At 40.6% G+C, this 17,246-nt stretch overlaps 1 protein-coding gene across 4 annotated transcripts in view; it reads right to left on the bottom strand.

Annotated features, from left to right (window-relative positions):
- SWAP70 (switching B cell complex subunit SWAP70) overlaps window positions 1–17,246 on the bottom strand; it is a 56,496-nt gene that overhangs the window by 26,117 nt on the left and 13,133 nt on the right. For 3 of the 4 annotated variants that reach the window (XM_073347550.1, XM_073347551.1, XM_073347552.1), the window contains exon 3: window positions 14,923–15,096. In XM_073347550.1, coding sequence (XP_073203651.1) covers window positions 14,923–15,096 — 174 coding nt within the window. Of the gene's footprint in view, window positions 1–6,876; window positions 6,909–8,831; window positions 8,959–14,922; window positions 15,097–17,246 lie in introns of those variants that run through there. The other variant, XM_073347554.1, reaches the window with a different exon arrangement.

Here is a 17,246-nt window from a genome sequence, read left to right as displayed (position 1 = left end):
CTTCTGAGAAAGCAGGACGTAAGGTCATTTCTTCCATGGATTACAGAAAAGTCAGTTTGGGTCAAATGAGGCTTCACCATAGGCCAGCCTAACCTTTCAGCAAGAGTAACTGGACCACTTTTTGATTGGTGTATATAAGGGATTGAATTGGTAGGCTCTTCAGGGCCCATCACTGTCTCTCATCACAGGTTTGGGAGAAGGGAGATGAGGAAGTGTTTTTCAATAAGTTCATCCTACAAGGACTACCAGGCCTCAAGCATCTGATGTTAGCCACAGTATGTATGTTAATACTCTGGCCAATACAGCTTTTCTGGCTTCTTCTTGATGTGAGCAAGCACCCTCCTTTCACCCAAGTCTGTGGCAAATAAATACAAAACACGTGCAAATCTGTGACAGAATATAACAAGTCTGACAAAGCAGTTAATTACTGAACCTGAGCTGAACCTCAGAGAAGCGGGATTTTTACTGCTATTTCTGGAACACTGAGATTAGTTATTAAATAGTTTCCTTTTCAGTAATACTAAATAGTAATTAATGCTAAAAGAAAAATGAGGAAGTAAACTATAATCACCTTATTGTCTCAAAAAGAAAAACAAACATAAGAAAAAGTACCCAATTCATATGCTTCTGAGCTAATTGCTAATTGCTCAGGCATGCAGGAGTGAAATCAGGAAGGACAAATCACACTTGGAGTTGCTGCTAGCAAGAGATTTTAAGAGTAACAAGAAGGGTTTCTTCAGGTATGTTAACAACAAGAAGAAAGTCAAGGGAAGTGTGGGCCCCTTACTGAATGAGGGAGACAACCTAGTGACAGAGGATGTGGAAAAAGCTAATGTACTCAATGCTTTTTTTGCCTCTGTCTTCACGAACAAGGTCAGCTCCCAGACTACTGCACTGGGCAGCACAGCATGGGGAGGAGGTGACCAGCCCTCTGTGGAGAAAGAAGTAGTTCGGGACTATTTAGAAAAGCTGGACGAGCACAACTCCATAGGGCCGGGTGCGCTGCATCCGAGAGCGCTAAAGGAGGTGGCGGATGTGATTGCAGAGCCATTGGCCATTATCTTTGAAAACTCATGGTGATTGGGGGAGGTCCAGGACGACTGGAAAAAGGCTAATGTAGTGCCCATCTTTAAAAAAGGGAAGTAGGAGGATCTGGGGAACTACAGGCCAGTCAGCCTCACCTCAGTCCCTGGAAAAATCATGGAGCAAGTCCTCAAGGCATCAATTCTGAAGCGCTTAGAGGAGAGAAAAGTGATCAGGAACAGTCAGCATGGATTTACCAAGGGCAAGTCATGCCTGACTAATCTAATTGCCTTCTATGACAAGATAACTGGCTCTGTGGATAAGGGGAAAGCAGTGGATATGTTATTCCTTGACTTTAGCAAAGCTTTTGACATAGTCTCCCACAGTATTCTTGCCAGCAAGTTAAAGAAGCATGGGCTGGATGAATGGACTATACGGTGGATAGAAAGCTGGATAGATTGTCGGGCTCAACGTGTAGTGATCACTGCTCCATGTCTAGTTGGCAGCCAGTATCAAGTGGAGTGCCCCAGGGGTTGGTCCTGGGGCCGGTTTTGTTCAATATCTTCATTAATGATATGGAGGATGGTGTGGATTGCACCCTCAGCAAGTTTGCAGATGACAGTAAACTGGGAGGAGAAGTAGATATGCTGGAGGGTAGGGATAGGATACAGAGGGACCTAGACAAATTAGAGGATTTGGCCAAAACAAATATGATGAGGTTCAACAAGGACAAGTGCAGAGTCCTGCACTTCAGATGGAAGAATCCCATGCACTGCTACAAACTAGGGACCAAATGGCTAGGCAGCAGTTCTACAGATAAGGACCTAGGGGTTACAGTGGACGAGAAGCTGGATATGAGTCAACAGTGTGCCCTTGTTGCCAAGAAGGCCAATGGCATTTTGGGATATATAAGGAGGGGCATTGCCAACAAATCGAGGGACATGATTGTTCCCCTCTATTTGACATTGGTGAGGCCTCATCTGGAGTACTGTGTCCAGTTTTGGGCTCCACACCACAAGAAGGATGTGAAAAAACTGGAAAACATTCAGCGGAGGGCAACAAAAATGATATGGGGACTGGAACACATGACTTATGAGGAGAGGCTGAGGGAACTGGGATTGTTTAGTCTGCGGAAGAGAAGAATGGGGGGGGGGATTTGATAGCTGCTTTCAACTACGTGAAAGGGGGTTCCAAAGAGGAGGGACCTAGACTGTTCTCAGTAGTAGCAGATGACAGAACGAGGAGTAATGGTCTCAAGTTGCAGTGGGGGAGGTTTAGGTTGGATATTAGGAAAAACTTTTTCACTAGGAGGGTGGTGAAGCACTGGAATGCGTTACCTAGGGAGGTGGTGGAATCTCCTTCCTTTGAAGTTTTTAAGGTCAGGCTTGACAAAGGCCTGGCTGGGATGATTTAGTTGGAGATTGGTCCTGCTTTGAGCAGGGGGTTGGACTAGATGACCTCCTGAGGTCCCTTCCAACCCTGATATTCTATGATTCTATGATAATTCTACATTCCTGTGAGGTTTGGTTTTTGTAAGGACTTATTGTCCTCTTAAAGATTATTGTAAGCAAAGATGTATTTAGCCTTACAGGGCAGACGGCTTTAGGGGGGCAAAAAAGGTAAAGTATTTTTCACCTCTGTTTCCCTACACGTAACTGGATACTGAATTTAGCTGGGATGTATTCATACATAAATAGCACTAACAGCCAACCAACTTTAGGGAAGACAATGTTTAAGTAGATTCCGTTTCAAATTGGATATCATGATTATTACTGAGAGTACTCCTATTGATCTCAGTACAATGATTGTACTTCTGAATGCTAGGTTGAAGGCCTTAATTCTGCCAGCATTTATTACAAGCCATAGTGTTTACTCCTGTGAATAGTCCTGATGATTTCAGTGCAGTGATTTCATTAGGACTACTCACAGTAGTTAGCAGTACTGCCAACAGTAGGCTTTTGCAGGAATGGACCCCTAGACTTTGCATTTTAGGAGTTCAGTGCATAGCTAGTGACAGAGGATGTGGAAAAAGCTAATGTACTCCATGCTTTTTTTGCCTCTGTCTTCACGAACAAGGTCAGCTCCCAGACTACTGCACTGGGCAGCACAGCATGGGGAGGAGGTGACCAGCCCTCTGTGGAGAAAGAAGCGGTTCGGGACTATTTAGAAAAGCTGGACGAGCACAAGTCCATGGGGCCGGGTGCGCTGCATCCGAGAGCGCTAAAGGAGCTGGCGGATGTGATTGCAGAGCCATTGGCCATTATCTTTGAAAACTCATGGCGATTGGGGGAGGTCCAGGACGACTGGAAAAAGGCTAATGTAGTGCCCATCTTTAAAAAAGGGAAGTAGGAGGATCTGGGGAACTACAGGCCAGTCAGCCTCACCTTAAGGTCATTCACTTTAAGGTCATTCAGGTTAAAGCAATCCGATGGTAATAAGCATCTCAACTCTTAGCTTCATGAAGCTATAATTTATAATCACTTAAATTTCATGTTCATCTATAATTAAAATATTTTAATTTATATAAATAATTCACAAAAACTAAGTTTGTTATTTCTACTTTTCAAACTCTTATACTAAGAAATAACTTATGTGCAGCCAGGGCTTTCCAAGAACAGATACCATAAATCCTCAGCATTCAGTAAGATTCAGGAAGCAGCTTACTTCCCACTTGCAGGCAAGTTTCACCACCACCACCAAAGAATGCTACTTCAGTGTACATGAACTGCAATGTCAGGTGACCCCAGTTTAGAAACAAATTTCCAGAAGGCCTCATCTTAATGACCTGAAATAAACATTGGCTTTTAAAGACAGGCTATCCTTTCTTTAATAAAAGGTAAGAGTAAGTTTCTCATTTCAGGTTTAAAATGCATTATGCCCATCAGTTCAATTCCTCTGAACAGAGCTAACTGTATTTCTCTTAGCAGGATGGGAAGTTTAAATATCCAGAGCAGAATGCTACCCTTTTGCAATATTCTGCACTTAATGTAAGTCATACCATCCACTTCATTTCGTTTGTCATGTGTCATCTCAGCCTACCAAAGTACAAGATAGTAAAAGATTAAGAATTCTTACTGGCATTTAACTTTGGGCTTTTTATTTATTTAAAGAAAGGTGTGAAGCACCCTCAAATCCCTTTTTCTAATCATTTTACAAGATTGGGCTTACACAGAGAGGGACTAGAAATCATACTTGAACAGCTTTTCACTGTTACCCACAGCATGCAATCATGAATTTAAATCAAACTAACAGGCTAAGAGGGGAATACATCAAAACTGTTAATGATGTTTTATTAAAATAGACACTAAACAAAGGGATTTACTTTCATTAGTACTATATAAACCAAGTATTACTCTGTGTGTGATTAAAATAGATGAATATTTAATCTCAAGGAGACAAGCTCACAAGTACACTAATCTCCATGAGTTACACTCATCACTCTCTAAAAGCCCATTCAAGTGTATGAATAGCAATACCATATTTAGATAGTTTCTTACAAGAAAAGTGGCTTATGTATTGGTTTAACTTTTAAACATTAGAATTTTACAGGAATTACTCTTCTTACTCTGGCAGGTATATACAAATATTCTCTACAGTAGCTACATTACAGCTGTGGAGATGGGGGAAATTAGCATAAAACAATGAGTGATCAACGTAATACAGTAGTTCCATCTGGTCAAATATGGACGTAAACATTAGACACGCTATTCATTTGCATGCTCAAATGAGGAACTTTTGATACTTCTGAGAACAGAGTACTTTACTTCCCTTCCCCGGAACCTCTCCACTCCACACGTTAACACATCAGAATAAGAAAAGGAGTACTTGTGGCACCTTAGAGACTAACCAATTTATTTGAGCGTAAGCTTTCGTCAGCTACAGCTCACTTCATTGGATGCTGTAGCTCACGAAAGCTTACGCTCAAATAAATTGGTTAGTCTCTAAGGTGCCACAAGTACTCCTTTTTCTTTTTGCGAATACAGACTAACACGGCTGTTATTCTGAAACCTGACATCAAAATAACTGACTAATTAAATCATCTGGCTTAAACAGTCTATACCTGTGGTTAATAAGTTGAAAGAGTTGAGAAGTAAGTATGACGCAATGTTTGCTGCTACTCTGAGTGCAACTATTCTCTGTGATAAAGTTGTAAGTTTTTCTTTTAAAGGATTGTTTGTTTTGTTTTAAACAATGATCAGTGCTCTACTGAGAAGGTGAAATCATGACCCACGGAACTCAGTGGAATAACTCCCATTGACTTCAGCAGGGCCAGGATTTCACCAAGAGTCACTATTAAGAACGTATGGGTATTAAAGAGTTTTTTGTTTTAATACTAGACACAAAGTGCCTTTAGCATCTTCTTTCAGTGGAATAGTTCCCTATTCCCTTTCTGATGCTGTTTTCTTTTATTAGCAGTTTTTCCTGTATTGGTTTCAACCTTTCGGATTTTATCACATTCCATGTGAAAGTACTGATATCAGTTTTACATGACCTTTTGCCAAACACAACTGGATGAAGCCGTGTGTGTAAAGGATGAAAAAAAACAACAAAAACATCAAGATAGTCATAATGCCCACCAGATGGCTCCTCTTACATCTCAGACATTCAAGGCTATTCTTGCAAAGTCCACTCCATCAAAACAGTGGTTGCAGTGGGTCACCAGTAGATATGTGGAGGACTTGCAATGCTATCATTTTATATAAAGTAGGTGCGATGCTTAGGCCAACTGGTAAGGTACCCAAGAGCAACTATGACCCATGACAATGGTGCTATCACCTCATCATTTCCCCAGTGCTCAAAGTGATTCAACCCTGCTCCAGAGAGATCACCAGGGTTTAGGTGGGTAGCTCTTGCTTCATTTCCATTAGCCCCTTGGCCTCTCTGCTGAGACTGATAACAAGGGTTTCACTTGTAGTGGTGGTTTTTGTGGAATCTGATCACTGGACTCGTTTCACAGATGCCCAAAGAACCCTGAAACAATAACTGCCAGTCTGCTACACACCTGGGCAGAGTTTGAACAGTCAGCCGACAGATGAAAAGCTCTATATTCCACTACCATCTCTTAAGCAATCCAAGTCCCCTTCTGGGCAAATATTCTTCCTTCCTACCCTACACAAAAATCCCCACACAAATATTTATGTTACTTTAGCTCATACAGCTATTTGGGTAAACAGAGTACAAAGACTGTGCTTATCATCCAATGCGAACCATTATCTACTCTCTTCAAAATTAAACTAATTTAATTAATAATTTGATATAAGTTGTGAAGATGCACCTCAAGATAGGACCTGTACTTATATGGTGAACCAGATGAGAAATCAGCTACTCTGAATCTTATCCTTGTTCTTTTCAAGAAGCAAGAAAACTGTGGTTTCTAAATGGAAGAATTAATGTAACCTATGAGTGAGCATGTGATACATGTTCCCCTCTGTTCCCAACACTCAGGGCATGAGAGACTGTTACAGCCCCCACTAAAGAGCCTTGTCTCTTTAGCTCAAGCTGTAGAAGCTCAAGATTTTAGCTCTGGAGATCCCTGGTTCAACCCCTGGCATGTCTGGAAAGACAGAAGCCATTACATTAAGAGCTAGTGTAACTTTGGTAGTCAAAAATGCTTTCTCCAAGCAGTTTTTCAGAATCACTAACATGCAACTCCATTCACACTCCTAGTTCAGTCATGAAACTATATCATTTTTAGAAGAAAAATGAGGCAAGGACATACAAAGATGAAGCCATTTCTGTTTTGCAGTTTACCGAAATAGCTCGTCAGAGAAGAGTTGCCATAGAACACTTTTTCATTGCAACTGGTATTGATATTAGACAGAGCAGAGCACAGTGCTTCATAATGCTACTCACCATACTGCAGGCATCATCTCCACACGTTTGCTCTGAAGCAAAGCAGATTTAGAAAATTTTTTAGCTTAAAACAGTGTAATTACATCCACAATTTGGCCCTAAACAGGGTCTCGGAACATTTAAATAAAAATAAAAAGTCTATTTGCTTTATTTTTAAAATTTTCAAGTGTTTATTGAACACAATACACCACTATATACTGATTCGCATTACACAGCTCGGCACATTTCATTATTAAGGATGGCCCAAGAATATGGCGGTTTACTAACCACACACCATGGACTTAGATGATAAAGAATTTCCAAGGTAACAGCCACGTGTGCTGAAACAGAGGAAGGGGGAAACGTTTGGAAATCTTTTTTAAAGATAAAACACGTTTCAGTTAAAGAACAGTGAGACATACCACCAAGTCTAACAGATAAGAAGGGCAGTGAAAGCAATATTCAAAATTGGAGATGCAGCTGGAAATGTTTTGCTTATGATTACAATTCTCTCCTCCACCCTTCTATTTCAGTTATCCCTCCCCCATCCGACTAGGTGCTAATAAAAGCAAGGAAGACATCTGTGAGAGCTGGAGAGAATGCTGTTGGGTGCCTAGCAGGAATGAGGTAGTAGAGGAGACAGTATGCCATACAACATGGCTAGACAATTTTCAGAGCGCCCTGCAGTACCTACCTCCTTTTCAAAGCTTTTCTGCCATAAGAGAAGACAAGGCTATTTCTGACTAATTATTTCACTAATCCAGAGAGATGCGCTTTCCAATCTAGCTCTCTTTAAAACAGGCAGAGACAACAACAGTAAGGCACAGTTTGGGACAACCACTCTTCTCAGATTTATCCTTTCCCTTCCAGGAAAAGCTTACATGTCAGTAACAGGATCATTTTGTTTTTTGTACTACAAAGATTCTTACTGTCAAGTTTCAGAGGGGTAGCCATGTTAGTCTGGATCTGTAACAGCAGCAAAGAGTCCTGTGGCACCTTATAAACTAACAGATGTATTGGAGCATGAGCTTTCGTGGGTGAAAACCCACTTCATCGGTTTTCACCCACGAAAGCTCATGCTCCAATACGTCTGTTAGTCTATAAGGTGTCACAGGACTCTTTGCCGCTTTTACTGTCAAGTGAGAGCATGCCTACTTTCCCAGAATTAGAATCTCCCTCCAACCTCCCCAGTCACCAGGAGAATACATTAAGGAAGTGGTTCTTCAATAGATTTATTCTGCTAATCCCTTTGTAAGAGACCATGTCCTTTCCCACCCTCCAGTAGAAGTCCATTAAAGACATATTAGCTTTCTATTATCATTAGATCAACACAGCAGCATATGTACAAAACATTAACAAGCCAGGAAGTTAGTGGTCCTGATTCTTCATTCAGACTGTTGCAACTAAGGTGAGACTCCATTTAAATCGATGGAATTACATAGGTGCAAAATTAGTGAGTGCATAAACAGGCTCAATCACCCTTGTGAGAAAATTTCAGACAAGTCCTAGGCCTAGGACAGTCCATCACAAAAAGGAAGGCAAAGTGCCAGTGGCTTTCAAGCTGCACAAACCCAAACATATTCTCCTCGCCAGGAGGAGGAGTTTGTGGAACCGTGGAGGTGGCAGAGGGCAGAACCCTTTAAATGCACTATGCTCAGAGTTCAGTGGCAAAATATGCTCCATCCCTGTGAATTCTGGGCCATCCATAAGAGCACGCCCTCTTATGCATCTCCCCCACAAGCAGACATGCTGCTGCTTTCTAGCTGTCCTATGGATGTATGCTAACCCAGCCACTCTCTCTGAGGAGGGTTTAAAAACTGCAGAGGCGGGGGAATCATTCTTTGGCAGCATTACTACACAGAAATCTACTGGTTGTGGAGGGGAGTATGCCATACTGAACAGCTCCATCCCACCAATACCCAATATTCTCCTCCTGACCCAGGAAGGGGAAGCATATCACACAGACCGCCACTCACCCCTTGGACTACTTCTGGAGCACTTCAGTCCTCCTTTACTCTCACTTGCTACTCTCCACACTTCTGAAGAGTTGGCAACAGAGGAGAATAGATTAGTTGAGAGGGCACCCATCCAAACCAGAGAATGGGAACATAACATTCAGTCAGCTAGCTCGCCTGGAACCTAGGACTCTTCAAATATTTTCCACATGTTCACCCAGGTTTTGTACAAAAACTGGTCCACTGCAGTCATTAGATATCCAAGAAGCTTCTTTCCATTCCTTTCTAACAGTCAGATCTTCTGATCGTCAACAATGTAGAAAGATCTAAAATGTGTGATGAACAGCAGGAATTTTGAAGTGACCAGCCTTTTTATCTATAGGCACTGGGCCAAATTTCCCCACCAATTTATGAAACTGCTGTGGGAGTTGGAGTGTGGAGAGAGGGCTGGAGGTCACACAAAGGACTCAGAGCTGGAGACTGTGGAAGATAGTGTGTTATACTATACTTAAATGATAATGCAAGCCATAGAAACAGAGAGATGGGGAAAACAAAATTCCCTGGCTGCAAAGTTATAGTGAATGATTACAGTGGTAAATCACCCTTCTTACAAATAAATCACTGGTAGGCTGTAATGAAATGCTGTGAAGGTTCACAACAGTCTATCCATTTTATTCCAAAACTGCACTGTAACTTACAAACAAGCACTTTAAGTAACACTACACCTGATAAGCAAACCTCTTATTATACTCAACAGCAGAAAATAGGGGAAAAGACTGTACTGTGATGGATTAATCATTCTTCTCCATTATAAAACGGAACCTAAAGCAAAGTGAGGTGGTATGTGTTTCAAAAAACAAACAGCTTGATTAGCTGTCATGTTAAATATTACTATGGAAGTAAAAGAAGCTACTTAAAATAGCGAGAGATTTCCAACTCAAAAAAAAAAAAAAATAAGGCCTCCCTTCCTGAAGAGACATCAACAAGTTTGTATTAAAGAATGCTTAGGAGAACTCATCAGGATTTTAGATGTGAAGTATTTAAAAAGGTAAAAATATCAAAAGTCCATAAAGCTAAAACAAAACAAAACTCTAATATAAGTTGAAAGTTGTTTCATTTTATTTCTTGGATTTCTTGGTTCAGAATACATTTGTTTTTAAAACCAATCTTTCAGGAAGACAGAGAACTCTACACTGATAGATGCAAAGCAAACAAAGAATAGTGTCAAATAGGACACAGCACTTCTATTGGACTGGTTACTTGTGGTAAATTACATTACTTGCATTGACCCAAAGTGAAGAGTTAAAGAAAGAAAGAATACATGCATTGTGCATGATAAGAACAGAGTAGTTCAAATGACTTAATAAAGACAAGGTGGGTGAGGTAATGTCTTTTACTGGACCAACTTCTGTTGGTGAAAGGGAGACGCTTTCGAGCTTACATGGAGCTCTTACTGAAGTGAGCTGTAGCTCACGAAAGCTTATGCTCAAATAAATTGGTTAGTCTCTAAGGTGTCACAAGTACTCCTTTTCTTTTTGCGAATACAGACTAACACAGCTGCTACTCTGAAACCTAATCCAACTTGTCTCTCTAATATCCTGGGACGAATATAGCTGCAACAACATTGCAAATAACTTTACAAACTTTCTTTAAACCATATGAAACTTAAAACACTTTGCAATAACAAAGAAGATGCAGACGGTGTCCGCTCTAAAAGATGATAAATCAAATCAAGAGTGAAAATGAGAGATACTAACTGACATGCCGCACTTTTTCCTGAATGAAAGATATGACTGTGGGGAGAGGAAATGAACAAAGACTGTCTACAAAAAGGACCCAAAATCTGGAGTATGTCGTTTGCACATTAGCTTTGGAGCTGATGATGCAGCCTGCCTGGCAGTCTCAGGAATATTGTGGTTATGCACTCGGCAACAGATGTTTGTAGTAGCATGAGATTTCAGAGGAGAGAAAAGTATACACCTTAGCACTGGGGCTCTGACGCTTCTAATGATAGTATCAGATAGCAAGATGCCAAATGTTTACTCTCAGACCAGCCAGGCTGTCTAGCAGCCAGCACAATCAAGCACTAGATAAGGGATCTGATCTGTGTCCCAAGTTCTACAGTTCATTAGGGGCTCAGAGCACCTTCTGGGGAGGGAGAGAATCATGCGTTGCTCTTGAGTGACCCTTACCAATACTGACTCACTCCTTGGCTTACAAAACAGTCACTGCCAGGTATGCCAAACTTCGAGAGAAAAATAGAGAAAGAACCCCATAAGTTCTGGCCCCGACACCACCAAGCCCCAGCAAAACATTGTCACAGGGTGAAAGTGTCCTGCAGCTAAATAAACTGCCCTGGCAAAACACAGAGGTTCATTTTATGTTGATGAGGCAATGTTTATCCAGGGAGAATAGACACAAAGACTCTCTCCCGTACTACACCAAGTGACATTGCTGTATTCAGAAAGAATGTGGTGTAAAGAAAAGGGGGCCTGCTTCTAATCTCACACCAGTGAGAATCAGGAATCACTGAAGTTTGCACCAGTGTAAAAAAAATTTAAAAAAAAAACCACACTCCTCAGGATAAAACTGAGGAGAATCAATCAATATTTTTTATGAATAAAATGGTCTTTGATTGATACATGCGTGAAGTAAATGTGTCAGTAAATAAGGAGCATTCATCACACAGTTTGAACACGCAATCCACTTAGCATAATAAACAATTTACATTCATTTTTATTTGTGATGTTGTGGAATTTGAATCACCCTGTTTTGATCCTTGACTCTAAACATTTGTTGGCAAAGCCCCCAAAGTGCCGAAGAGAGTCATACTGACTGCAGTGCATTCAACTGGATTTTATATAGTGTCATACAGGAGCTGCCAGAGTATGCCTTTCCTCTTCTCCATGGAATAAGCGCCTACTTGTTACCTTTTAAAAATTCTGTTCTAGTTTAAGTGAGACACCTGGCTAGAAGAAAAGGAGGACGTGTGGCACCTTAGAGACTAACCAATTTATTTGAGCATGAGCTTTCGTGAGCTGCAGCTCACTTCATCGGATACATGTAGCTCACGAAAGCTTATGCTCAAATAAATTGGTTAGTCTCTAAGGTGCCACAAGTCCTCCTTTTCTTTTTGCGAATACAGACTAACACGGCTGCTACTCTGACACCTGGCCATAGTTATTCAAGTTCTTAAATTACAGGCAATTCATCTCCGGTGCTTCATTCACAGCACAACTCTGCTTCTACAGCAACCAGCCACTGTTTCAAGCAGATTTTTTTTTTTTTTTTTTTTTTTTTTTTTTTTAACTAAAACAAGGTGGTTTGCGAAAATCTTCAAACTTCTGCTCTCTGACATGGGGACAGAGGGAAAGAAAAAATCGGAGTCTTCTAAATCATTACAACACTGGGATAGAAATACGAGAAGTTTTCTTCAGAGTGAGACTTTGTGAGTGGTTCTGAGAAATTCAACTTAACCCACATGTGAACAGGTGCAGTGGTTAAACACCACACACACAAAATAAACAAGGTCTGATTCTCAAGATTGAAATTTTTTGAAGGTTAGAGTGTGTATTTGCAAGAAGAAAATAAAAGAGTTAACAGAAGAATAAATGGACACAAATCAGATGTCAAGAATTATAACATTCATAAACCAGTCGGAGAACACTTCAATCTCTCTGGTCACGCAATCACAGACATGAAGGTCACTATCTTAAAACAAAAAAACTTCAAATCCAGACTCCAGCGAGAAACTGCTGAATTGGAATTCATTTGCAAATTGGATACTATTAATTTAGGCTTAAATAGAAACTGGGCGTGGCTAAGTCATTATGCAAGGTAGCCTATTTCCTCTTGTTTTTTCCTACCCCCCCCCAGATGTTCTGGTTTAACTTGGATTTAAACTTGGAGAGTGGTCAGTTTGGATGAGCTATTACCAGCAGGAGAGTGAGTTTGTGTGTGTATGGGGGTGGGGGGGATGTGAGAAAACCTGGATTTGTGCTGGAAATGGCCCACCTTAATTATGCACATTGTAGGGAGAATGGTCACTTTGGATGAGCTATTACCAGCAGGATAGTGAGTTTGTGTGTGTGGTTTTTGGGAGGGGGGTGAGGGGGTGAGAGAACCTGGATTTGTGCAGGAAATGGCCCAACTTTATTATCATGCACATTGCGTAAAGAGTTGTCACTTTGGATGGGCTATCACCAGCAGGAGAGTGAATTTGTGTGGGGGGGTGGAGGGTGAGAAAACCTGGATTTGTGCTGGAAATGGCCCACCTGATGATCACTTTAGATAAGCTATTACCAGCTGGACAGTGGGGTGGGAGGAGGTATTTTTTCATATTCTCTGTGTATATATAAAGTCTGCTACAGTTTCCACGGCATGCATCCGATGAAGTGAGCTGTAGCTCACGAAAGCTCATGCTCAGATAAATTGGTTAGTCTCTAAGGTGCCACAAGTACTCCTTTTCTTTTTAGAAAAAATAAACTTCACATCTAGGGGCTCAGTCCAGTACCATGAGCCCTGGGTGTGGAACCCTCCTTTCCAAAAGCAACCTTTCCTCTCTGTCCAGTCAGGGAGTCATTCTTATAGCCTGTCCCTCAGCACATGTGCAGCGAGAAGAGAGAGCTGAGCTGAAGTTAAGCCCTTGTTTACCGGGAACCATCCAGTACTCCTGCTATTTTAAAGACAGATGCTATTTTGAAGACAGACGCTACACTGATGACATCTTCATCATCTGGACCCATGGAAAAGAAGCCCTTGAGGAATTCCACCATGATTTCAACAATTTCCATCCCACCATCAACCTCAGCCTGGACCAGTCCACACAAGAGATCCACTTCCTGGACCCTATGGTGCTAATAAGCGATCGTCACATAAACATCACCCTATACCAGAAACCTACTGACCACTGTGCTTACCTACATGCCTCCAGCTTTCATCCAACCACACCACACGATCCATTGTCTACAGCCAAGCTCTACGATACAACCACATTTGCTCCAATCCCTCAGACAGAGACAAAAACCTACAAGATCTCTATCAAACGTTCTTACAACTGCAATACCCAACTGCTGAAGTGAAGAAACAGATTGACAGAGCCAGAAGAGTACCAAGAAGTCACCTACTACAGGACAGGCCCAACAAAGAAAATAACAGAACGCTACTAGCCATCACCTTCAGCCCCCAAATAAAACCTCTTGAGCACATCATCAAGGATCTACAACCTATCCTGAAGGACGACCCATCACTCTCACAGATCTTGGGAGACAGGCCAGTCCTTGCTTACAGACAGCCCCCCAACCTGAAGCAAATACTCACTAGCAACCACACACCACACAACAGAACCACTAACCCAGGAACCTATCCTTGCAACAAAACCCGTTGCCAACTGTGTCCACATATCTATTCAGGGGACACCATCATAGGGCCTAATCACATCAGCCACACTATCAGAGGCTCGTTCACCTGCACATCTACCAATGTGATATATGCCATCAAGTGCCAGCAATGCCCCTCTGCCATGTACATTGGTCAAACCGGACAGTCTCTAAGTAAAAGAATAGATGGACACAAATCAGATGTCAAGAATTATAACATTCATAAACCAGTCGGAGAACACTTCAATCTCTCTGGTCACTTGAGCTGGGGCAGGGCTGGGGCAGGGATTTAGGGAGGGATCCAATAGGGGCAGGGAGAGGCGGAGTTGGAGCGGGGTGGGGGCGGGGCACGAGCACCCACTGGCGCTGACAAAAGTTGGCGCCTGTGACTGGAAGTATGTAACCAGGCATCAGCAGAAACCAAAAAAAAAAAAGAGAGAGAATACAGTCCAGTCCTGTGTTAAACATAAATTAAAAAATATATATAAAAAGGGAAAGCAGCATTTTTCTTCTGCATAGTAAAGTTTCAAAGCTGTAGTAAGTCAATGTTCAGTTGTAAACTTCTGAATGAACAACCATAACGTTTTGTTCAGAGTCACGAACATTTCAGAGTTATGAACACCTCCGTTCCCGAGGTGTTTGCATCTCTGATGTTCTACGGTACCAGCAACAGAGGTGAATTTGGTCACTGAAGGAACACGTGTTATTAAGCAGTTCAAATCACTGTTTCTTACCTCCTCAGGTACAATGACCAATGGGTATTTGTCCTCAGATAAAAAATTGAAAATAACCCAAACTTTAAAGGCATCTTCATCACTAATGAACAGAGGACTTTTAGTGAGGTTCTTTTTGAAGCAGAGAGTCCAGCACATCCTATTGAACTCAACTTTGTCAAAGTTCCCTTGAACCTAAAAAGAAAGAAATGAAAAAAAAATAATCTACATTAAACAGCACAGGACATTGTACAGATAAACATAAGTGAGAATGTATTGATCAAATGACACTAAAGGACCAAGAAAATTCTAATTAATAAATTCAGAAACTTTAAGGCCCAAAGGAACCAGTAAGGTCATCTAGTCTGATCTCCTGCATGACACTGGTCTTGGAATCTTATCCAGTAAAACCAGCTTCAAGCCCACAGTTTCTGATTGAATTAAAGCATATTTAAAATTGTCAGTGAAGGAGAATTCACCATATTTCATATTTACTCTAGTGGCCTAGTTAAAACACACCGCTAAACCTGTATAACTATCACCTTCTTAACTGCAACTATCCTTATGTTATGCTGAGTTACTCAGATGGAGTGAATCCAGACATCATCATCATAAAAAATCTAAAAGCTATGTACAGAAGAGTAACTGTGAAAGGTTTGTTGTAACATATTTTACTATTTTATTATATTAAATGTGCTGCTATTGTAATAAAGTAATAATCACGATCATTCATAATCACATGCAATCACTTATTTTTGAACATACAACGCTTACATACCCCTGTAATTTTCTCCTAAACTCTCACATTTTTCATTATTTTGACATAACTTTGAAAATTTCCAGTTTCTTCATCGTCCTGTACATGTGTATATAATTTGTGAATGATTTCCAGATGTTGAAGATTTTTCCCATACTATAATAATTTTATGCACTCACTCGTGTTAGATTTAAAACATACTCCATCACTCATAACTCTACAGCTTTGTAATGCTGTTTCTTGGTCTACACAGAAGTTAAAGACACATTTTGCATTGTAATGGGATTTCTCTTGCTTTTTTGTAACGTACAAAAAATGTGGGGAGCCCCACACACCCAGAGCCCCTCATTGAGCCCCATTCCCCCATAGCCAGATACACACACCCCACTGAGCCCCAACCACCTTCATCTGGATATGCCTGCATAGTCCCATTAATCCTGAATAGGAATAACTGCAGGCAAATGGACAGAAATCAGTAATAAACACACACAAGCTGCTTATTGTGACATAAACAAATATCCATTTATAAAATCAGACAGAAGCAGAGGCCATCCTGGATTTTTAATTTAAAAGAAGTTGCAAAATTAGCTTTAAAAATACTAATAGTGAAACTGACTTGACTGGACTCCAAAATATTGTAAAAATATTTAAACCCAGATGGAGTCTGATCTTGAATTTTATTCATACATTTTTATAGGAGTTTCATCCTGCTTGTGACCTCTCTGAATAATGTAGAATCCTAACAAACACGTTCTTAAAGATTAACGTTAGTTTTAACAACAACATTTACACCATACACCAGTATATGCTTTTTACTCTACTCTCTATGGAGCATGTGCAATCTACTTCAAGTCACCATTTTGCTTGGAAACTTCTGTACTATTCTATGCTATTAACCATAAAGAAACTATCAGATTATTGATTTGTGCTTTTGTGCAAAGGAAGATACAAGATGAACTAAAAGAGAAGTTGAAAAAGCACTCTCTTACTTGAAACAATGAAGTATAATAATAATAATAAAAAATACAGAACACCTCCATCTCCTCCCAAAGAAATTTTACACTGTAACTACAAAAGATTTAAGTCTCTGAATCCTGTAGGATTGTTGTTTGTTTTCTTGGTATATAAAACAAAACCACCACCACCACTATATCCCACTAACAGCATTTGACCAAACAAAACAGCCTTAAGTGCAACTAAGTACAGAAATTCAGCAGCCTGCCTGGAGCTTTACAAGACACAAAGACAGTCCCCAAGGAGTTGAAAGAACTTGGAATTTATGGGTCTGATTCTTCACTAGCTTGCAAATTGACATATGAAAAGCGGGGTGTAAAATGCTACCACCAGCATAAGTGAAAGGAAGTGTGATTTTATGTCACAATTTTATGTAACTCTTCTATTATAATTTTGGCTGATATCCATGTGACATATTACTGACAACTCAATAATAAGTGCATAAAAAGCAGAGAAATAAAAAACAGAGTATGAAAAAATCAGACTGGCAAGATTCATATTTCTCTCTCTCTCTCTTTATTTTTAGGGCAACAGAAATAAATATAAATAAAGAGGAAGCAAGTTGAACTGAAGA

Source organism: Lepidochelys kempii, chromosome 6, assembly GCF_965140265.1.
Source record: "Lepidochelys kempii isolate rLepKem1 chromosome 6, rLepKem1.hap2, whole genome shotgun sequence".
Taxonomy (NCBI): domain Eukaryota; kingdom Metazoa; phylum Chordata; order Testudines; family Cheloniidae; genus Lepidochelys; species Lepidochelys kempii.
The sequence above is the reverse complement of the archived record's forward strand: the minus strand, read 5'-3'. Positions and strand labels throughout refer to the sequence as shown.